Here is a 23,331-nt window from a genome sequence, read left to right as displayed (position 1 = left end):
ATCACTAGGATCCCCACAAATGACGTGGGTTCCCCTTTGCAACGCATGGGTCACGGAATAAATACTAGAGTACATCCACATCCAAGAGTTCCTCTAACAAACTCAAGGTTATCTTGGAAGACCAACCAAAGAAGGTTCTTTGGTCTCCCAAGTCAATGGTCTCTACAATAACTCGTCTCTATAGGTCAGGGTTGTTTCCGAGAAGGAAATAACCCTTCTACAACGGAATCCTCTCAAATATATATATATATATATATACCTAGATGAATTCAGGAACATGCCCAAATTCACCTTTTAGGAACGTGCATACTCATGGTAGTCAACCCACAAGACTATATAACTATCAACTCCATAATGCATAGTATGGACTAGATACTACGACATCCCCACTAATGTCATCAGTGCCCAATAGTGGGTGTAGAACTCAATATCAAGATAGTGGGTGTAGGACTCAGAACGATACTCTGTCAGATATTGTGTACCACATGGGGCACCAAGGTATATGTCTCCAAGGTGTGTATCTCTATCTGAACCTCCCAAGAGATCAACCACTCTTGGGTCCCCTGCTTGAGATCACCCCTACAATGGTTCGGATCTACTGCTGCAGACGACAAGTCTACCATGAGTCCGGGTAATCAAGGAGAATTCTAGTCCAAGTTGTTCAGCTAAGGCATTACGAGTGCATATAAATTAAGAAGCTATCAAGAAATCTGCTTCTCGCTACATACTCAAACCTATGGCCACAATACCCTCTAATGGAGGGGAAAGAGCCATTAGGTATCTGGAAGGAATCATGAAGGAAAACTCAACTGTTTTGTTCCGATCCAGGATAGAAATCTACTCGGATCAAACCATAGAGGTGAGAGGCGGCTCGCTGAAGCTCCCGCTCCCCCCCTACTTGCGCTGCCTGCCTGCACGCCCTCCCCCCTTCCCGCCCACGCGTCTGTCCCCCCCCCCCCCCCCGCCCTGCCCTCGCGTATGCTCCCCCCCCCGCGCCTGGTTTTCTTGCGCGCCCCAGCGTTGTAGCGCCCGCCGCTCCCTGCTCCTCTCCTTCGCGCCCCCCTCCCTTCTTCAGTGCCCCGCCCCCCCTCCGCCAGCGGCCGCCCTCTCCCCTCCCCCCCCCCCCCGGGGTTTTTTTCTTCGCCGCCACCTTACCCCCCCTCCCCTTCTTTCTGTTTTTTTTCTGTCCCCTGGGGTTTTTTTTTGCCTTCCGCCTTCCCCCTCCGTCCTTTGTGTGCAGCTCGCATTCGCTCCGCCTTCGACATAGCTTTAGACTCTGATGGAGGCTCCTCCCGCCCCACCTCAGAGGGACTCTTCCGCAGCCCCCTCGCCCGCCCCTGAGGATACCCCCATCAGGCTTTCTCTTTCGCCAGAAGAGGAAGCGAGCCTCGCCGCAGAGGTAGAACGCCTCCAGGCACATTCCACCATCTGCCGTATAGTCGGCACTCGCCCGAGCAGAGGGGAGATCCGGGATCTTCTCCAGGCCCGCCTTCTTGCAGATGTGGGCAAGATCCTGGACGTTCAGCTACTACTGGGCCGTGGACACTACCAGATCGAGTTCGAGACAGCCCAGAGCGTGGCCCAGGTCCTAGCCATGAGTCCCCTTGACATCAGGGGCGCTCGGGCATTCTTCGCATGGCTTTGACCCAGCAGCGGCCGAGCAGGGGGAGCGCCTTTTCCATGTTACAGTTTGCTTCCCTGGACTCCGCCGTGAGTACCTTCCGCTCCTTTTTAGGCTAGGAGCATTGGTGGGCTCGGTGCTTGAGACTAGCCCCACAGCAGCTTCAGTGGTGGCTAGAGCAGCTGGGCTACCTTCGGTCAGAGTTTTGGTTCCTGACATCTCCTCCCTTCCGAAGGTCATTCAGCTACCTAGGATGGGGGGGGAGGGGGGGATGGATTGATCAGAGAGTGGAGTTTTCGGGGCTCCCGAACCACTGTTTTATCTGCAGGCAGGTCGGCCACCTGGCCAAGGCCTGCCCTCGCAGGAGACCCCGACCTTCACCGCAGCAGCAGGCCCCCGATGGCCCCGTCCACAAATGCGGCTCGGCAGGCAGCCTCCGGGACACCTGCTTAGCCCACAGAGACCTTGGAGTGGCAGCCTGGACAGGGGCGCCGTCAAGGGAGACAGCCACAACAACATGCCCAGAGACCGATGCAGCAGCAGCCACAGTCTCAGCATCATTGGGTTCCCGTGAGGAACAGCTTTGCTCCCCTCCAGGAGGAGACCCCAGTGCCGAGTGAGGACCAGGAGATGCCAGCACCCCCTCCTTCGCCCCCACCCCCCCCTCCCGCCTCGCTTCCACCTTCGCCTCCTCCCGTCCCCGCTCCGGTTTTGGCAGCGGCTCCTTCTCCAACCCCTTCTCCCCCCCCTCCTCCCCCCCCGCTCGCCTCAGCTCCCCGGGAGGCCCTGGCAGTTACCTGCAGTCCGGCAGACACTGAGCACCGACCTTGCTCGAGCACCGTAGAGGAGACTTACCATGCCGATTCGGGCTTCACGGATATCCTCTATCCGCAGTCGGCTGAGTCGTCTCGACACTAGACAGCGCTCGGAGGCTTTTGATTACTCCTTCACACGGCTTTTTGGAGTGGAGGGCCCCCATGAGCCAGCACCCATTAGAGTTCATGTAGTGATACCTCCGGCCCGAGGGGAGGAGGCACTTGATTCAGCGGTGGCCTTCTCATTCCCTCTCTGTGGCCCTAGCGACTGGGAGTGGACTCTGGATCTCGCTCTTAGCACTTTGAAGACTCAGGCAGTTCAGTTTTCTCACCATGTGAGCGATCTGGAGGTGACAGACGTGATAGGCCGACCATGGGAGTTGGCTCTTTTTTTTTTTTGATCCCGGAAGTGTGGATGCCTCCGGGATTCGACATTTGGTGGTTCGTATAGTGGCAGACTTAGCACGCGACCCTAGATATGTATGCATACACGAGGTTGCTCTGTCTGAGCGGGAGGCAGTCGCCATGGGACACAGCCACTGGTGCCTGGAGGTGACAGACATGATAGGCCGACTATGGGAGTTGGCTCATTTTTTTTTTTGATCCCGGAAGTGTGGATGCCTCCGGGATTTGACATTTGGTGGTTCAGACTTAGCACGCGACCCTGGATATGTATGCATACATGAGGTTGCTGTGTCTGAGCGGGAGGCAGTCGCCATGGGACACAGCCACTGGTGCCTGATCATCCGAGATTCTTGCAGCACACCGGGTGGGCAGATTCGTAGCCGCTCAGATGGGGACTATTCTCCATCCAAGCCGCTTGCGAAGGCCCGCCGTACGGCTGAGACAGCCTCCACCTCAGCAAGTCATCCATGAGGATCATCTCATGGAATGTACAGGGCCTTGGCGGCGCACACTATATACGTTATCGTGGTTGCTTAAGGCAGGAGCTTCAGAGATGCCTGGTTGGGGGTAGTATTGATATTTTGATGATGCAGGAGCACCATTTGGGTGAGAGCAGGATCCGGAGATACGGTTCGGTGATGCCTGGTAGATGGGACACCTTTTGGTCTGCAGGGTTTGGCCCCTTGGGTGGGTAGGGAGGAGTATGTATGGTCATTGCGGATGTATGGCGGCAGGCCATTGTGGATCGCGGGATCATTGTGCCTGGTAGAGCACAGTATGTCATTCTGAGGATGCATGATGAGCTCTTTGGCGTGCTCAATGTCTATGCGCCCAACCATGCTAGTGCCAGAGCAGAGTTCTGGACCCAGGTTACGGATGCATTGCCAGAGGCCGCACATTGGTGTGTCGGGGGAGACTTCAACATGCTTGAGGACCCGGCCGATAGGGTGGGAGGCAGTCATGTTATAGTGCACAGCACGGAGCTTGCAGCTTGGGAGCTATTTTGCATGACACTGAGGATCACTGATGCATGACTGCATGAGGCTTTCTCCCGCTCTCAGGATAGTCTTAGTTTTTCTTGGTCGGATCGCCAGCAGGGAGGGACTAATCTATCACGGATTGATCGCTTCTATGTGGGCGACAGGTTAGGGGAGCAAGGGGGCTCCGTTGGCATTCTCGCTGGCACCTCTTTTTCAAACCATGCGCCAATTATTTTGACACTTGAGGAGAGGACACGGGAGCCCAACTTGCAGTTGAGGATCCCAGAGAGGGTACTTACAGATCCTAGTCTCGCTGAGGACATTGAGAGGATATGGCATGATAGCCAGAGCTCTGACCAGGATGCAGTAGGCCAGTGTGCCCAGGGACTCATCGAGCTCAGATCTTTTTTGCACGCTGCAGCCTTGACACGGCTGGGAGAGACTCGCGCGTGGGAGTGTCGGTTGAGACGTAGCCTTGCTTCGCTTCAACGCCTTCAGGAGCAGCAGCCTACATGTGAGTGGGTGGCGTCCCAGCTGAGCCAGGCACGCCAGGAGGTTAGAGAGGCAGAGGAGCAGAGACATGAGTTCTACTATTGTCGCCAGGCCTCTCAGTGGACACAGCTTGGTGATAGAGTGACTGGGGAGTTTTTTGAGATTACTGGACCCCACCATGCTCGAGCAGGAGTCCGCCAGCTCATGAGGCAGGACGGATCGGTAGCCACTGAGTCCGAGGAGATCAGAGCCATTGCCACTGAGTTCTATAGAGACCTGCTTTCAGCGAAGCCAGCCACTGAGGCTTGGGATGCTTGCAGACAGACTGTGTGGGCCCATGTGCAGAGGAGGGTCACATATCGTATGTGTACGGTTCTGGGTGAGTCTCTTTCAGAGGTTGAGCTTGCTGAGGCCTTGAGGGTCCTTCCGCGCCATAGTTGCCCTGGGGAGGACGGATTGACGCCTGCCTTTTTTATGCGCTATTGGGACCTTTTGGGGTGAGGCCTCCGCAGGGGCTTTCATTATGTTTTGGACACTGGGGTGATGCCACAGAGTTTTTCAGAAGGCTTGATCTTTCTTATCCCCAAGGGGGAGGGAGTATCATATGATATTCGGCATTGGAGACCTATTACGATCCTCCATACTGTCTACAAGGTCTTAGCAAAGGCCTTGAGTTTGAGGATCCAGCCCTTCCTGGGGGAGTTGATTCATGCTACCCAGACAGGATTCGTCAAGGAGCGTAGTATCCTTGACAACATTTTCACCTTCTGGGAGGCGACGGCCCGAGCTAGATTTCTCGGTGAGGACCTGGTCGTGATGCTTCTCGATTTTGAGAAGGCATACGATAGAGTCGATTGGGGTTTCTTAGAGGGCACTATGCTTCGCCTGGGCTTTGAGCCAGTTTGGATTCGAGGAGTGGCAGCTCTATATTCCACAGCTCGTAGCCAGGTGCTGATGGCAGGAGGACGGGGGCCGAGTTTTTGAGTTGACCAGATCAGTTCGTCATCAGGGGTGTCCTCTCGCCCTGTTTCTTTTTCTCTTCTTTGCTGAGGCTATGAGCATGTATCTGACGGCAGAGGAGGTTGGTTTGAGAGGACTCCAGCTCCCAGTCCGGAGGGAGGACCTGCTCGATGCTGAGTTTGCTGATGACACGGGTTTATTTTTGCATGGCCAGGAGGCCAATCTTCAGCGGGCAGAGCTGTCGCTTCAGGTTTTTAGTGCAGCTTCGGGAGCATTGATCAATTGGCGCAAGACAGTGGCCTTTTGGATCAGTAGTGCTCCCACTCCGGCATGGAGCCCAGACCCGGGTTTTAGATGGATTCCTCTTGGCACAGCAGTGCGGTATTTGGGATGCCAGATTTGACTAGATTTGTCACCTGAGCAACAGATTGCCCCGCTTCTTATGAGCATTCGGAAGAAGCTTTTGTATTGGAGTACAGCTTGGCTATCCTTGGCTGGGAGGGTGGTGGTGGCAAATCAAGTGCTTTTAGCGACCATGTGGTACATCACGTCTTGCTGGATCTTCTCGAGCTCTTGCATCAGCCAGGTACAAAGGCTGATCAGGAACTTTCTTTGGTCTGGGCGGGATGGTCAGCCAGCCCGGGCTAAGGTTGCTTGGGCAGTTATTACACTTCCGCTGGCCCAGGGGGGCTTGGGCATTATAGATCCAGTTGATCAGAGTAGAGCCTTATTGAAGAAGCTTATTGTTCGGGATTGTCCTACAGTTATAAGAACAGAACTGTAAGACTCCGAGATGATATAGAGTAGAAAATACTGGAAAATACTGAAAAATGTATATCAGGTAGATCCATGTATGCTGATCAGTTGAAGTGTTGCCCTCTCCTTAGATCAAGTATCTCCGCCATGGGGCTGTCTAGAATGGAGAGGTCGTAGAAGCGAGGTAGGCGCCTCCGATGCCGAGCAATAATGGCTCTGATCTGGCGATGGTGAGGATGCCGTGGTCGGGATCCTGGTGGGCATGGCCGACGAGCATGACATAAGATAACTGCTCTATCAGTGGTGACTCCCTCGGAGCGTGGTTGGTGTCGTGATGGCCAAACGGAGGAGGTATCAGGACGTGTGTGGGCTAGGTTGGTGGTGCTGGTGCCGTAGAAATCTGTCAAGGTCCTCTGTCTAGGTACATCATGGCTCGGCCTCCTGTCTGCCAAGAGGGTCTCTCTGTGTCTCCTGAGCTCAAGTAGAAACAATCCTAGGCATCTTTGATCCTCAAACTCCATGACCCTGCGTAACGGCCCAAAACCCTCTCGGAAGAGGCAGTGATATCTCCCTCGGATCATAAGACTGTACATCGGCAAATGTAGTGTTCCTCTATCTCTACCTCCTGGTAGCATAGCTGACAAATGCGGTCATCCAAGATCTGATGCACATATCGCCCTGTCTCAATCCACAGCTGGTGTCATGAGGTCCGGATCTGTCCAATGGCACAACGTATCCCATGTGATAGGTGTACATCCATGTACGCCGGGCGGGTGATAAAATCATCCGGTGAGAGGGGTAGAAAATGGCTCTTGTAATGAGCCATTTTCGTGCCCAAGGGCTCAAGGGGGCTAGTCCATGTTTTCTATGTGTCCACTCTGATGATATCCATCCTGATCACATGGTTTTGCTCTGAGCGGGTGAGATCCAAAAATGGACAATCCAGACTATACTGAAAGGGTGGTAGTGCCTCTATCCACAAACCATGTAGGTCAAACCATGATCTCATCTGAGCGTACCAACAATGAGTATCTCCATCCTCTGCCAATTGTATGGATGAGGTCAATGCCAATTGGGAGTACCTCTGCTGAGGGAGCTCCCATACCCGCTGTAAAAAGGTAATTGCCTGGAGGAATAGAGCCTCGGTTACTACTGGTGGGGCATCCAGCTCAGCTCGAACAATCTCATGTGTTACTGATGATTTGCTCCGAATCATGCGGGCAATCATCATAATCAGTGGTCTCTCCGTTTGCCTCCATCCCTCATCTGTCCCTCTCTGAGATCTGTGATGTATACTGGGCCCCCAAATTGGAGCTCCATACAGGAGGGTCGGTGTGACAAGCGTATCAAATAGCCACAATTTGGTGTGTGGCTCCTGAAACTGTATGTGTGCACACTGCCTCTCAATTGCCCCCAAGGCTGCATGCCCTCGAGCTAATCTAGCTGTTGCTGCCTCCTTCAGGGAGAAACGCGGTCCTGTGAAAGTAACTCCCAAGTAGACATATGACCTGACGTACTCTACCGGCTCCCCTCGGAAAGTGAACTGAGGCTCTGATCTCGTCACCCATGCCTGTGTGGTGTTAAGCACCATAACCTTGGTTTTCCCAAGGTTCACTGTCAAATCTCTATCTGCATAGAAAGCCTGTAATGCATCCAGGTGTCTTTGTAATCCCTCCGGAGAGTCTGTGATTAGAACAGTATCATCAGCATATAAGAAGATGGGTATCAACACCCCTGCCAGGCATGCCCCTGGGCCTCCCAATCTGTCTACATAATCAGAGACCGCATCAATGTACAGTCCAAAGAGGGTGGGCGATAGCGGGCATCCCTGCTTCACCCCTATCGTGTTGGTCACCCTATCAGATAGTTCGCCTGGAGCTCGGACTCTGCCTGCAGACTTATACAAAGCATATATCCCCCACTGCATATCCTCGGGTACCTCAATGTCATGCAATCTGTGCATAAGCCTGGCACGTGGTACGGTATCGAAGGCTTTGCGGAAGTCCACAAAGCAGCAGTATATCCTTCTCTTCTGTGCCCTGCCCTCTTCAATAAGTGCCCGAAGTGTTAGTATGTGATCCAAGGTAGTAAATCCTCTCCTGAAGCTAGCCTGTCCATGCGCTCGATGACCATGCCTCTCTGCCCATCGGCTCAGCTCCGACTCCAATATAGAGCCGTATAATTTGGCCAAGTAATGACCAATCATGAACCCACTCTTAAAGAGTGGTACAATGATATGCTCTGTCCAGCTTGTTGGGAAACCCTCACAAATGGCACGATTAAACACATGTACGATGAGCAGAGCCAAAGTGTCTCGTGCATATGAGAGTTGGTAGATATCCTCCTCTAGCTTAGCCAGATAGGCTCGTTTCTTCCTCCACACAAGGCACCGAAAGATCATCCTGGCCTGTCTATGCATGTGAGACCCAATGGCAATCTCACGCTGTAGCTGTGCTCGTGTCTCATGACACTCATCATCATACCAACTGTTCTGTGGGGCAGTGCTGCTGGGGTGGGTGGATGGGATCATAGTGCAGGGAAACGCATATGAGGCAGATGCATGTAGTACACCTGCCAATCCTCTCGTGATCTTGTCCAGAGGGCTATGCGGGTCTAAAGCGAACAAGCCATCAGATTCTGCATCTCGATAAACCCCAACTGTCTCACGTGTAAACTGATATCTCGGGTACCTAGGTAGATGAGTGGCTGGCCCATCTACCTACTAGTGTGAAACTCAGGTATGCATGATCGGCTGCTATGCCAATGGGCCTACTGGAAATCGTGAAACCCCGCACATCAGGTATCAATGAAGGAGATCCCATCAAGTAGTCCACTGTGCTTACTCCCCCTTTAGAGTTCCAGTGTGTGAGAGCATCTGATCCTTGCCATCTCGATAAGCCATTGTATATGACCAACCCATGTGCACTCCCGAGTGTCAGAAAATGCCTGCCATAATCTGTAATCTCCCCCTCATCCTGTGCCGCGCATCTCCTCGCTCTCCCCTTTCGACAAGCTCACGGGAGGGCTCGCCTGGTGCATCACCGCTAGCAACGTCGACGTCGATCAGAAAATGCAGGAGGGCTCACCTAGTGCATCACCGCGAGGGAGAGAGAGTCGCCTGGTGCATCACCGCGAGAGAGAGACTAGAGTGTGTATGTATGAGCCTTGAGGGAGGGAGAGAGAGAGTGTGTGTATGAGAGGGAGAGAGAGTGTGTGTGTGAAAGAAAGAAAGCTGTATTAAACGTCTGCAAAAGGCCAAAATGATCTATGAGACGAAAATAGTCCATTATCATCATCATCTGGATACATCATCAAAATTCAAGAGTACAAAGTAAAATAAAATGAACTGAGAGAGCTCCAAAAGTGGATATAAAAAACATCATCATCCTAGTGTGTTTGAAGTTTGAAGTTTGAACTTTGGGTCTTGAGAAAGGCTTAAGGGAGGGAGGGAGAGAATGAGGGAGAGAGAGAGAGTGTGTGAGAGGGGCTGCCTTGGGCCCTTAAAGCCCCCGTCTAAAGACTCACACCAGCAAAAATTTTAAAAAAATTAAAAATAAAAAAAAATTTATGGACGCCTCGATCAGGCAGTCGTACGCCTCGAACGCCTCTAACCGTTAGAGGCGCGCCTCGTAACAACTATACACACACGAGTGCATTTTTTTGGAAGAAACACCCATTTGTTTGTTTGTGTTCGATAAAGTGTTCAGGGCTCATGATCCTTCCGGAACCTTCCTAGAACATAAATACACAAGATCTCCAAGATAGCTAGTCCCAAAGACTTTCATCATGTCAGGCTCCATGGCCAGACATGTACACCATGTCAAGTCCCACAAGCCACACATGTACTATCATGTCAGGCTACACGAGCCATACATGTACTGTCATGTTAGGCTCCATATGCCACACAGACACACCATGTCAGGCTATACCAGCCATACATGTATGTCATGTCAGGCTCCACAGTAGAAAAATAGAAGCTGTAAGGAATTTTGTGACACATACATACACCCAATAGCACTTGTAAGATCTCTTTGCAGTACACAATGTTTGCATAACCAATTGCCCTTCTTGCAGTACCAAAAATAAAATTTTGCAGAGAATCGAAACTTACCTGCAGTGCCCGTGAACCATAGTTGAGGGAAATGGGGAAACGGAAACGGAAATGGAAATGGATACGGATATGGAAACGAAAATTTGTAGGAGAGCCGAAACGGAAATAGAAACTCCACGTCAACAAGGAGTGCTAAGGGAGGGGAGGGGTTGAAAGTTCATGATTGTTGGTACACACATGTGATCCCATTATGACATGAATTTTATGGTTTATAAGAATAAAAGGGGAATAAAATGGATATCAGTTGTTGTAGTGTGACATTTTCTTACTAGTTCATGTTGATTTGGGTGGAAAGATCTTTCAAATGTGTAGTGTTGTGGGAAACGGCAAGCTAAAACGTTTTCCCTTTTAGCTGAAACATTTCGAGGAGCCATTTCGGAGTTACTGAAACGTGTTTCAGTCTCCTACCTACCTTGAAACGTGTTTTGGCCCTCAAAAACAATTGTTTCGGGCGTTTTCCATAACTATGCCGTGAATGCCGACGAACTGAAAAACGGAGGTCTAGATGCACCCGAAACATGTTTTTGGCCCGAAACATAGGATTCAAAGGACAATATTGTTATTCTTAAGCTCCGCTCCCGCGAAGAAAGCTCCTCAATCGGAGTTCGTTTGCCAGTGCCTCTTGAAACAAGGGTGTAGTAGCCAACACAAAGGGGGAAGAGTAGATGAAGCTCTTACCCTTTGTGTAGTAGCCAACACAAAGGGGGAAGAGTAGATGAAGCTCTTACCCTTGTACCGCTTCTTGAGCTTCTCTTGCTTGCCGCTTAGCTCTTAGCTTGAAACAAGCTCTGATACCATGAAAAGATGCAAGGGAGAAGGAAGCTTGAGCTCTTGCAAGTGCGCACACACTCTCACAAATCCTAGACGGAAGCTTGAGCTCTTTCAAGCACGCACACACTCTCACAAATCCTAGAAGAGAATACACAAGGTGAGAGGCTGAAAATTGTTCTTCTTCTTCAACAAAAGAGGTCTACAAAGGAGATAAAGTGACTAAGACACGTACTAGAGTATATACAAGCGGTCCATAATGTGAATACGCTAAAGTGGAGTGGGTAGGTTTGGACTAGTCAATGTAGTCTAGCTGTAGAATCTCTATCGAAGATATGTCGGTGCCAGCTACCAAACCCACTAGTGATGTAAATGTCGAACGGTCACGCAGGCGCCTCATGAGTGTCAGCTCATGTTGAGCTTGACATCTCAACAAGGAATGTCACATGCACACCCCATTAGGTGTTCAAGTGACATGGCATTATTAGCATCCATAAGCATTAATCAGAGAACATTCAGGATCATGAAATATTATCTAGGGCATTTACAGCATATATCTCATCATTTGCAACATGTGTATGGGCTTGTACATCACCTACAGCAGTTATATAAGACATTCATGAGCATTTAGGGCACTCAAGCATCAGGTCGGGAATTGTTATTACCAGCCAACAGCATCTTTCAGCAGTCGACAGCAGTATTTGGGCATTTAATGTAGTCGTGAAGGCCTAGGCATCTGACCGACTGCTGTACAGTACCCGACCAGCAGCATAGCACTCATATAAATAGAATCGCATCATTTCAGCATCTCATATCTTGCATTCTCTTGAGCGTTTCCTTCCAAAGGAGCAAGGAGAGTCAGTAGTTTATCTGCAGCCTGCAGTACAGAATACCCAAAGGTACAGCAGGGGAGTTCATCATCTACAAAGCATTCAACATTCACCATATTCAGCATATTCGGAATTCATTCATCATCTCTCCTGCCTTCTACATAGAGGAAGGCCAACATTCCAAGGGTGGACCTCAGCATTGGAGAAGGGAATAGTCATTCATCATCAGCATTCAGCTTATCTCTCTCTTCTCAAGATAGATACTCATCTAGGGACAGCATAGATCTATTTATAGATCTTCATTGTAACCATTCATTTAATATAGCTGCATTGCATTGCATTGACACCATTGTCTATCTCTTAAGTATAATTAAGTGCAGTTTAGTTAAGCCTAAGGTTGTTTTACTACAATCAATCCCCCGCATGTCACATTGAGATTGCAAATAGCAACTCGTAGCCCAACACTGCTGAAGGTCTCCTTGGCCAGCCCATGCCTGTAGAGAAACAGTCTGGAGACGCCTAGCAATGAGAAATGCAAATGAAAATGGTGATTACGAGATGCATATTTATATATATATATATATATATATATATATATATAGAAGAGAGAGAGAGAGACATACATTTCACCTATGCTAGTCGGCCACCTTTTTTTAGGTCAGCCTGTTTTAATTGCTCACGAAAGCTTCATAATGACGAATTCACACATGTGGCCCAGCTGCACTGTCTAGGCCTTGACCGGCTTCCCACACACTCATCCACCTGCTCTAGGGACCGCTTGCCTGCCTACACACCTGCTGTACCTGCATGTCTGCCTCAGCCAGTGGTCAGCTACCACGTGGCAGTGCCACATGGCACTCCTGCAGTAGAGGGGTGTCACAAAGATGGCTTCAAAAAATATTCTAACAAGGCTGCCCTTGTCTCATGTACACTAGGATTCTGATTCGAATCTAACTCATTGGGAGAACACAACATCTCTTACCATGCCAACCTCCCTAATTGAGTGGTCGACACCTTAGGCACAGTGGAGATCCTCTGTTCACATGCGATCACTATGGGTAGCTGAGATCCTCTGGTATCCTCTGGTCACATGCGATCACTATGGGACCTGGGTATCTCTCAACAAGTGTAGAGTATGATGTTGCCACTTGATCAGGGGATCATAGTGATGGAGGAATTGGATGCCCTAAGTAGTATCTGCTCCAATTAATGGTGCAATGGTGAAATTCTTATCCTTCATCCACTGTTGTAAGTCCAGCTCCATACCGTGGACCTCTGGTGAACTCTGCAGGGTTCCTTCCTCAAGACTAGAGTAGGAGTGACGTATATGGTAAAAGTGACGTGTAATCTAGCCCGCTTCACCTCCCCGGCAAGATGAGGCCTGTTTTTGACAGAATTAGCACTCTTTGTCCCTTGACCTGTTCAGAGCACCAAGCACGTCCTGAGAAAAGCCTCCCTCTTTCTTTGAAGAGCCCTCCTGCTTACATTGGTACTGCCAAGAACTATGAGAACTATGGGTGGCTGAGCAGGTTCTAAACCTAAGGTTTATTTGAAACCTTTCAGATTTGCAGCTTTTGCCGAAGATGAGGCCAATCACCCTGCAATGTTGAGAGGTTTGATGCCACGGTTCCGCTGTGCCAGCTGGACTAGATGATCTGATGATGATGCCATTCAATCTTGCTGTTAACTGCGTGTGAGTTTGAGCTGTGCTTTGCATGTCTTTATGATGGTCTTGCTTGAGGCCAAAAATAACCTCATTCTGCTTACACTGAAGGGAAAGCAATGCTGCCAAGTGCCTATGGGCTTGGGCTGAATAGCTGCCTTGAGTTTACTGCACTGGATTTTTGAAGAAATGCAAAGCGGTGACTCTTGATTAAGGCTAAAATAGCCTTCAGAGAAGCTTTTCTGTTGGAGGTGTGGCTGACCTTTGCAGGCTGAAAAATGCTGAGCCAGTTACACTTTTTGTCAAATGATGATCCTTGCTGCTTTTATGTGAGCTCTCTGGGCACTGCTAAAGCTCAAAACATAAGCTAATTTCTCTCTGAGAGTGTCCTAATCTATAATTAGGGACTACATCTTAAAAAGGTGAGAGACACACAAATTGGATAAACATACTCATTCTTTCATTGTAGAGTGAATCTTTATTAAGGAGGCAAATATTTGTGAATTAAGGTGCCAACATGTTTACATGTCCATGCCATGTGTCTGCCTAACCATGTTACAAGTGACAAAGTTACTTTTCACTATCCTAATGTCTATCCCATATGCAAACTAGTAATCTAGTTGCATTATCATATGACTGAAGTTCTCTTTTTTGTACCAGGTCTGGAGATACCACTCTGTCGGCATCCGGATGGTTGTTGCATGATGGCTGTAAAGCTGTTGAAAAGGACAGCTCTTTACTAGTATTAACATGTGCATCTATTGTTGAACCGTTCCTCCAGAAAGCACCCCTCCCAGCAGAGGGATCTACAACTCAGGTATATTTGAAACTGTGGTATCTATCATGGCCATGGTTGTCTTTGATAGAACTGATACCATATTGAGTTGAGTATTCTAGCTCTGCAACTTGTATAATTTTCGGTTTTATAACTTGCAGTTTCAAAGGACTCCCATTTTGATTCCTGGTGCTGAAGTTGATATTCTCATAGAGGATTTTGAGCAGGTTAGTCATGCTGTGCACTTCTCTCAAGCTTCTTGGCCACATGCTGCTTGCCCATGCATAATGTAAAGGGTTGGCTTCTCTTGTTTATACCTTGGCTGCCCTTGGTGAAGTTATTGTGCTTCTCCCCCCCGCCCGAAAAAAAAAACAAAAAAACAAAAAAACAAAAGAAGAAGAAAGAAAACCCCTAGGATGCAGCCTCCCTCTGAGAGCGGTTAGCCATGGACCCCAGGTGACTATGCCCTTCTCTCTGGAGAAGAATGGTCCGGTCCTGCAGGTTGCAGTAGAAAGCCACCTGCGGTCTCTACATGCACTCTGAGTCCTCGTAGGTTATGAATGAGATCAAGCCAAAAAGAGCAAACGGTCTCCGCAAGAGAAGTGGGGGCACCTCCAATGATCTCATGCAGTGCGCATGCCAGATGTGCTAGGTGGCCAGGCTGCAGATGAGCTCCCAGCACTGGCATGTCCCAGTCTCTGGGGTCCGGTGTGGGCCCGTGGCATGGGGGCTGTGGCCACTGACACCACTGAAATGCGGCGGTGCGAGAGCACAAGGGCTCCTCCCTCATCCTCACAGAATAGTGTTGGGCTGGCCTCCGCCTGTGAGGCCGCTGTGGGCCCCCCCCCCAAAGGTGATGGCGCGGGTAGTTGCAGGAGGTGGAGAATGTGCTGCCAAGCTGCTAGGCCTTCGGGAAATCCCAAAGACAATGTCGCTGTGTGACTCAGCCGGACCGTCACACCTGCAACACACTGCTGGCTAACAGAGATCACAAGCCATGTGCTCACCGCAAGGCTTCCAGCAACCACAAGAAGTAGGAAACCTTGTGGGGGCGGTAGCTGTGCCAAAGGCACTGCTAGACGTCTTTGGAGAAGGGGAGATGCAGCGAATCTGAAATGGAGGCTGAATTTGATGCCAGACCCTCTGACGGGCCTCCTCGTGCTGGGAAGAATCTGGTTCAGCAGAGAGTAGCAGGGTGTGGTAAAACTGCAAGGCAACATCCCGAATCTCTAGAGGGGGGGAGGGGGGGGTGGGCGCATCCTGGTCGCCTCAAGGAACGGATACCTTCTCGGCAGAAGTGGGGCCCAGTGGTGACGAAGGAATCTCGGGAGAGACTATCCCCTGCCTGTGACCAGAATGAGGTGTGGGCATGGTACTTGTACTCCACTCTCTGCTCCTTCAAAGAGAGGTGAGGGCAGTGCAGGTTGTCTAGAGCTGGTGGGCCACTATGCAGGGCTATCAGGGGCGTTCTGCTCTTGGAGACGTTGAAGGGAGACAAAGCCACGGTGGCAGAGGCCTCTCTATCGCTCTCTAAGAAAAGTGAGCTGCTCTTGGGCTGGTGACTGGAGGAAGTGGCTAACCTCTTGAAGGGCGTGGTCTAAGGTCGTTGCGGCACCTTGAGGGGAGAAGGAACGAGTGGCCCAATCTCCTCAATCCGCCTAACTATGGCAGGTTTGTGGATGAGGAGATCCGAGATCCTCGCTGACTGTTGGCGGTCCTGGTGCCATGGGTCAGCCAAATGAGGAATCACCAGGGCATGGTTGAAAAAAGTGCTGCCTGTGAGGATGCCTACCATGCCGCCTTTGTGGCACCCTCACTCGTCTACATAGAAGCGATCCAATGGGAGAAGCTAGGGCTCTCCCACTGACGTTCAAATCGGGAAAAGGCGAGGCTGTGGGGCGTCTCGCCAAACTCTAGGAGGTGCCAGGTGTCCTGGGCCCTGACCAAGATCAGGGGAGGGGCTGCTAGGCCCTTGAGGAGGGGCAAGATTCCCTCTGTGCTGGGGTGGGGGGTTGCGGCCGGAGGAGGCGGAGGAGGAGGGCATGCCTTGAGGCGGCGGGGTGAGTGTTGATGCTAGTGTTATGGCTGGCTTTGGGCCAGGGTTAGGGTGCGCTAACGGTAGCGGTCGCTAACAGTTTGCCACTCTTGTTCCAGCTCCTTCTTAGGATGAGGCGCTGTTGGAGGAGAGGGGGGGAGGGCTGTCAATGGTGAGGACGTGGTGTGGGCTCCGCATTTGGAGTGATCTTGAGCGGATCCAGGAGGTGTTGGATTGGCTCGTTCCTCGGATAGTGAGGCAACTTCGGGCATTCTTCGGATTTACTGTCTTTCTTAAAAAGTCAGTAAAGGATTATTTGAATTTGATTGTTCCTTTCACAAACCTTCTCAATTACCTAGAATGAGAGGCTTGATGAGGTTTTTCGTACTCTCAAGCTCAAGGTGAAGGAAGCATCTACTTTAGCCTTATCGGATCTTGGCTAGCCATTTGTGGTTGAGACTGACACTAGTGATCACGCGATAGGGGCTGCTAAGAAGCTTGATGATAGCCATATTAGGTGGCGTACTCAAGAGAAAGAATTGTTTGCGGTTATGTACGCATTAAAAATTTGGAGACATTATTTGTAGGGATCCAAATTTGTTGTCCTGATGATGACTGACCATGAGTTGATCAAGTATATTTGTGATAGATCTGAGTTTAGAGGAAGGAAGGCATGGTGGGCATAGATTATGGGACTTTGATATGGAGATTCAGTATAGGAAGGACAGTTGGGATTGCCATGAACCAGCAGAGGGCATGGTGCTATTTGGGTGGTGGTAGATAGACTAACAAAGATGGCAACGTTTTTAACTAAAAGGTCAGCCATTAGAGCAACTAATGTAGCTCAACAATTCTTGAGCAGCTGTTAAGATTGTATGGGTTGCGTTGTGACATAGCGAGTGATAGGGACTCCAAGTTTTCTAGACACTTGTGGCAGCTAGTTTTCCACAGAAATTGGAGACTACCCTGAGCATGAGTTCCTCTGATCATCCTCAGTTCGATGGGCAAATGGAGAGGGCGAATCAGGTTCTGGAGGGTATGCTTTATGCATACGTCTTGAGGCGACATTCTGATTGGATACATCCCAATGGTTGAGTTTGCCTACAATAGTGCTAAGCATTCGGCTATTGGTTATAGTCTGTTTGTATTGATGTATGGTTACCAACCTAGATCTCTGATAACTATCTCGGACTTAAGGGTATAAAGATTGATGTGGCTAGAGATTTCTTAGCAGATATGCAAGAGATGCTAGTCACTACACGTGAATCTATCAGAAGTGTTTAGGAAAGAGCATGGTTTTATGCTGATAGGAAGCTTTCACCGAGGGAGTTTTTCAAGGGAATTCTTGTATATCTACGGATACCCAAGAGTTCTGAGACGTTGCGGATGGGGAAGGTTGGGAAGTTGTTGCCTAGGTACTGTGGACCTTATCGAAAAGGATTGATGAGGTGGCTTATAAATTAGAATTTCCTCCTAATGTAAAAGTTCATCCAGTTTTTCATGAGGATAAGGTAGTTAAACCTAAGGACCTAGTAGATGTTTGAGGACTTGTCCTTTGTTTCACATGAGCCAGAGCTTATTTTGGATTTTAGGGAGAGGAAGCTTAGGAATAAGTTGATCCCTTAGGTGGTGGACTCGACTTGGGAGGATAGTTGCTAGTTTAGAGTGGAGATTCCCTAATTTTGTTTCCTAGAGAGAAAAGGTCTTCGGAGAGGAAGTACGCTATGTACCCAACACTAACCCTTGGGATTAGGTCCTAATCTAGTTAGGGTTGGAGCCTGAGATTAGGGGAAGGCCACATGTAGGTTACATGTAGCTAGGGTTCATTATTAGTGATAATTCATGGTTACTGGCTATTTATAGCGGAAATAGGCATTATATAAGTGACTTTTGGGTTATTGAGATTCATTTAGTCATATTACTTGGCTGATGGTTTATGCCTAGACAAGATTCCTGTGCCATGGACATGGTGGTTCACAGGCGGTGTTCCTGAAGGTCCCTTAGGATGGGCTTGGGTGGTATGGGATGCCACGGTTGACTGGCTTGGCCTGTGGGGGGTGGAACCTTAGCCCCTAGCTCGAGGGAGATTCCTGATAGAATATACGGTTGGGAGGTGAGTTTGCTTGCACCCTTCTATATGTTCTAACCTTGTGTGTTTAGCTTGTGTATCAGGTGGTCCTATGGGAGCTTTACACTAGTGATGATTGTAAAAGCCAAGAATCCTCACCCACTAAAGTGAGTTGCCGCTTAAATCCTCGGTGGGGGAGAGAGTAAGATGTCCTTGTGGACTAACTGTGAAAAGCAGTGCAGGCCCTCCATCCGGGCCAAGGACTGCTAGGGGGATATCATGACGAATGAAGGCTCCAAGCCACTGGGGGGGGGGGGGGGGGGGGGGGTAGAGTCTTGGAAGGGGGTCTACTAGTCTAGAGAGATGGTTGAGTCGATGGCGAGGGTAACCTGTTGATCTCTGCCCCGGATCCCAATGAGGCATGTGTCATGCATTGCTAGGGGGAGTCTCTTGAAGCTAGCTCCACCCTCTGAGAGACTTAGTAGGACCAGTGTAGTGGGGGCCTAGGTAATGTGGGAGCGAGCGCCCAAGGGGTGGCCACGCAGCATCCTGAAGAGGGGATTCCAAATCAAGGGCTGGTGGAGTCTCTTGTAATCTGTGGTCAGAGGCAAGTTGGTGAGGGCAGGCTTAAGATGACGCCAAGCTCTAATCAAAACTTGCTGCAAAGCGATTCTTGAAGGAGGAGCTGGGACCATAGTAACGGGCCTATGTGAAGACCCACCGTGCACTAGGGATCCAAGGGCCACCAAGATAGGGGATGTGGGCTGAAAGCCAGGGGAGAAGAAAAGCCTTCTAAGGCTCATCACCTTGTTGAAGGCCTTGAACAAGCAACTTGACCAACAGGGCTCTACTCTAAATAGTTGGATCAATGATGCCCTATCACGTACACCCTGCATTGGGGTACACAGTGACACACTGGCATCATCATTAGTGCAGCATTTGTATAGTAATAGTACCTTTTTAGGAACTTTTGTACACTGTGACCTTGTTGTGAGTCCTCAGTCCAGGGAAAGTAAGGTATGAGCTGCATAGGTCAGTCTCGGAGCCATCGAGGTCAATTTGGAGTCAGTCATCTTAACCCACTTGGAGAACCCCATCAGATATAAGTGCATATAACAGTTAGCCATAGCTTAGGTTTGCATCAGAAGCATCAATAGCATGTAGGCATACATGGAGATAAATACTACTATGTATTTGCAGCCCTACAATATGCCAGGGGCAGCCCATGCCTCATGGGCACACTTGGGCAGCCCATACAACAGCCAATGCAGGCTGTAGAGCATAGTCGGCCACCCTAGCATCATATGGGACAGGCCGACAGCAGTTTATAGGCAGCAGCTATGGGTATTAAGCCTGGCCAACCAGCATAAGCCTGGCTGACAACAGCATTGGGGGCAGCAGCACTATGTGCAGCATTAAATGCTAATTTCAGCATTTTTTGTACCACCAAAACTGGCCGACAGCCTCTTTGCTAACAGACCAGCAGCCCCAAGCACATAAAAGCAATTGCCTAGTATTCAGCCTAAATCATCAAGCAAAATTCAGTCATCAAGTCAGAAATCAGTCTCCATCCTCTCTAGGCAAAACCCTGAAGCTCCTCTTCATCATTCAGCCAAGCAGATGTGCAGTTCTACAACTATCTTGGACTTGCATGAGTGGCCTAGAAGAGTCTTCTACAGTGCCCTTGGATTGGTGGATTCTCAGCCGATGTGTACGGTCTTCCTCATCCTTGTGTTGGGTGGTCATAGCTCTTGTTCTCGAGCATTGTACGGAACCCGACCGCTATGTTGCGCGTCCAAATAAAGGAAAGAGACGGGCTGCTTTCCGGCAATACCATTACCACATGGGCTGAATTTAAGAGCAAGTTTTATGCACAATTTTTGCCTCCCAACTTTGCCAAAAACATACGCAAAAAGTGGGATTGGTTAAATCAAAAACAAGGAGAATCAATCACCGTGTATGTATCAAGGTTGTGGAAGGTGCTATTGGAGGTGATTCCCTTGATGAAGATAGATGAAAAATAAAAGAAGAGAGTTTGAGTCAGGCCTACAACCCATCTTTGAACATGGGCTTGAAACCTACCCAAATCAAACTTCGGAGCAGCTAATCAATTCAGTTTTGGCCTTCGGGCAAATCAATGTCAAGTGGGTGCAATCCAAGATTGATGTAAGCATGGGAAAAGGAAAGGACAAAGCTGGTTTTAACATGCATGAAGGTGGACAGCCACCTAAAAGGGAGTTCAAGGATGCCTAAGGTGCTCCGAAATCTGAAAATATAAAAGAGAAGAAGCCATGGAACAAAGGAGTTGTCTTAGCAACAAAGAGCGTAGCACATATGAGAAGGCAAATGCTTTGAGTGTGGTAGCAAAGACCACATATGTCCTCAATGTACTAGCAAGGGCAAGAAAGAAGAAGCACCTGAAGTGCATGTAAATATGGTGCCCGATGTGTAGGGCAATACGGGTCATGCAAGCAAGGATAGAGTGGTATGCAAAGCATGGGGGCAACTCAAAGGTAAGCCTGCCTTATTTATGTTTGATCATTTTTCTACTGACAACTTCATCTCCACTGAAATGGCTACAGCCTTGGGGAATGAAGTGGGAGACATGGGACCTGAAATACATGCATGTTGTGCCGTCGTTGAGAAGGATGTGAAGGTGACTTCTCTCATTTGAAATCTGCAAATCCACATCAAGGGCTACCTTGACCACAAGAACTTTCTTATTGTGCCTCGCAATGGATGCGAAGTATTGCTTGGCAAACCATGGCATGCGCGCCTTTAGCCCGGAAAACTACAAGACAAACAAGCTCTCTTTCATGTACAAAGGCCAAGAGCATCTTATAGATGCAGGCATATCGGGTGATACTATCTCCATTGTATCTCATGTACAAATCAATAAAGCAATGAAAAAGAGTGTTTCTTCATACTTGGTTTTTGTATGTGATGATGTCAAACATAACAATGTACCTGTTGATTCTCTCACTCACGATAGACCATAGTTACGGGAAACAGGTTGAAACGACTACTCAAGTGGAGCGAAACACGTTTTGGGGTGGGAAAGGGACCGAAATGCGTTTTTGACACCGAAAAATTTCGATGATCTTGAAACGGTTGGTCAAAATGTTTTAGCCACTAGGGGAAACCTTTTAGAGTTTCCCTCTCTGCCACGTGTTTTGGAGTTTTTTTCCACCCAAATCAACATGAATTTGTAAAGAAAATGTCCATTTTATCAATTGATATTCATTTTATTCCCCTTTTATTCTCATAATGCTTAAATTTCATGTCATAATGTGATCACATTTGTGTACAAACAACCATGAATTTTTAGCTTCTCACCTCTCCCCTCCCCTCCTGAAGCCCTTCTCACCAGCGTGGCGTTTCCGTTTCGGTTTTCGCCCTCCTAGAAATTTCTGTATCCGTATCCATTTCCAGGTTTCCCTCAACTATGTGATAGACTGAATTTTCTAAGTGAGCAAAGAGATTTCTTTGCAGATACATTGCCAAGTGAAATGATGCCTCCTCGGCCACAGGATCTCCACATTGATTTGGTGCCAGGCATTCGCCTCTTTAATAGGCCGGCATATCATGTGAGTGCTTGCCAACAAGAGGAGATTATGGAGGAGGTTAGTGAACTCTTAGGGAAGGGTTTAGTTTGACCAAGCTCTTTGCCATTTTGCTCACCCATTCGTGATGCTTGAAGATGTACACTAAATAGCTTTCCGCACATCTTTTGGTCTTTAGGAGTATTTGGTCGTGCCAATTGTTACAACCCAATGAAGCTCCTAGACACAAAACACAATTGATTAGTACAACCCCCTAAGAGGGGTGCTGGCTAGCTAACCTCCCAACCGTAGGTTCTATGCTTCGAACCACCCTAAGCTAGGGGCTAAGGTGTGACTCCCGGAGATTTGTGCCAGTCCTTCGGCATACCGATCTATGCTTTGCCACACACGTAGCCAAAGTGGAAACATATGAGGAGGGGAAGTATGTTACGTACCTAGTGCTAATCCTTTGGGTTAGTGGCCTAATCCGGCAAGATTAGGGGGCCACACGCGTAACCAGAGTCTCGGTCCAACTCTAACCAACAGTGAGGTTATGACAATGATAACCCATGTTCCACTTATATAGTGCCCACTGCTGCTACAAATAACCATCATGTTAAAAATAGCTGGCAGACATGGATTTAATATTAACCTTAGCAACCTACATTAGCCTGCTTTCTCCTAATCCCACGGCTTCCCTAACCATATCGGATTAGGCTACTAATCTTAAGGATTAGCACTAAGTACGTAAGATAACAAAACAAAGTGATTAGTACAAACCTTCTAAGAGGGGTGTAGGCTAGCTAACCTCCAAACTGCAGGTTTGTAGGTTCTATGCTTCGAACCACCCCCGAGCCAAGGACTAAGGTCTGACTCCCACAGATCCATGCCAATCCTTCGGCATGCCGATTTATGCTTTGCCACACGCGTAGCCAAGTCTTGGTCCAACTTTGACCAATAGTGAGGTTATGAAAATAATAACCCATGTTCCACTTATATAGTGCCCACTACTGCTATAAATAACCATCCTCTTATAAATAGCCAGTACACATGGATTTAATAATAACCATCGCCGCCCATAGTTTATATTATATGTTTCATACTACCTTACATCAAGGAGAATGATAGGTATGATAAAGTATGATTCAGCTCCTGGTGGAGTTTCATAGATGGCCTTACATTTGGGGCTATATATGCATGTGGGAGTTGGGACTTAAAAATATTGACAATTTGACACTTGAACGTTGAAACTTGAAACTTGAAAGTTGAAGGCTGAAGACTTGAATATACAAAGTATAGGGCTTTTTCATAGTATAGTGCCCACAGCCCAACCAGAGGCCGAGGTTCTTTACAGGCTGAGCCTGATACCTACAAGGTGCAGACCAGCCACGGTGTCACTTTCAGCAAAAAAGTCTCAAAATTTTTATTTAAAAAGAGAGCAAGAATGACAAGCCAGTTTCATACGCTGTTTTACCATATATTAGCAAACATTTGCTTCACCAATCATACG

At 48.8% G+C, this 23,331-nt stretch overlaps 1 protein-coding gene across 1 annotated transcript in view; it reads left to right on the top strand.

The window, feature by feature from the left end:
• Positions 1-23,331, top strand: part of LOC147621279 (glyoxysomal processing protease, glyoxysomal-like) — a 65,071-nt gene that overhangs the window by 7,173 nt on the left and 34,567 nt on the right. Inside the window, exons 4-5 of the mRNA XM_086823981.1 lie at positions 14,062-14,218; positions 14,338-14,403. Of these exons, the coding sequence (XP_086680107.1) occupies positions 14,062-14,218; positions 14,338-14,403 (223 nt within the window). The remainder of the gene's footprint in view (positions 1-14,061; positions 14,219-14,337; positions 14,404-23,331) is intronic.

The sequence above is a fragment of the Cibotium barometz genome, chromosome 30 (assembly GCF_041138505.1).
Source record: "Cibotium barometz isolate CiBa-2024 chromosome 30, ASM4113850v1, whole genome shotgun sequence".
In the NCBI taxonomy this organism is placed as follows: domain Eukaryota; kingdom Viridiplantae; phylum Streptophyta; class Polypodiopsida; order Cyatheales; family Cibotiaceae; genus Cibotium; species Cibotium barometz.
Note: the sequence above shows the minus strand (reverse complement) of the source record. Positions and strands in the feature narration are given on the sequence as shown.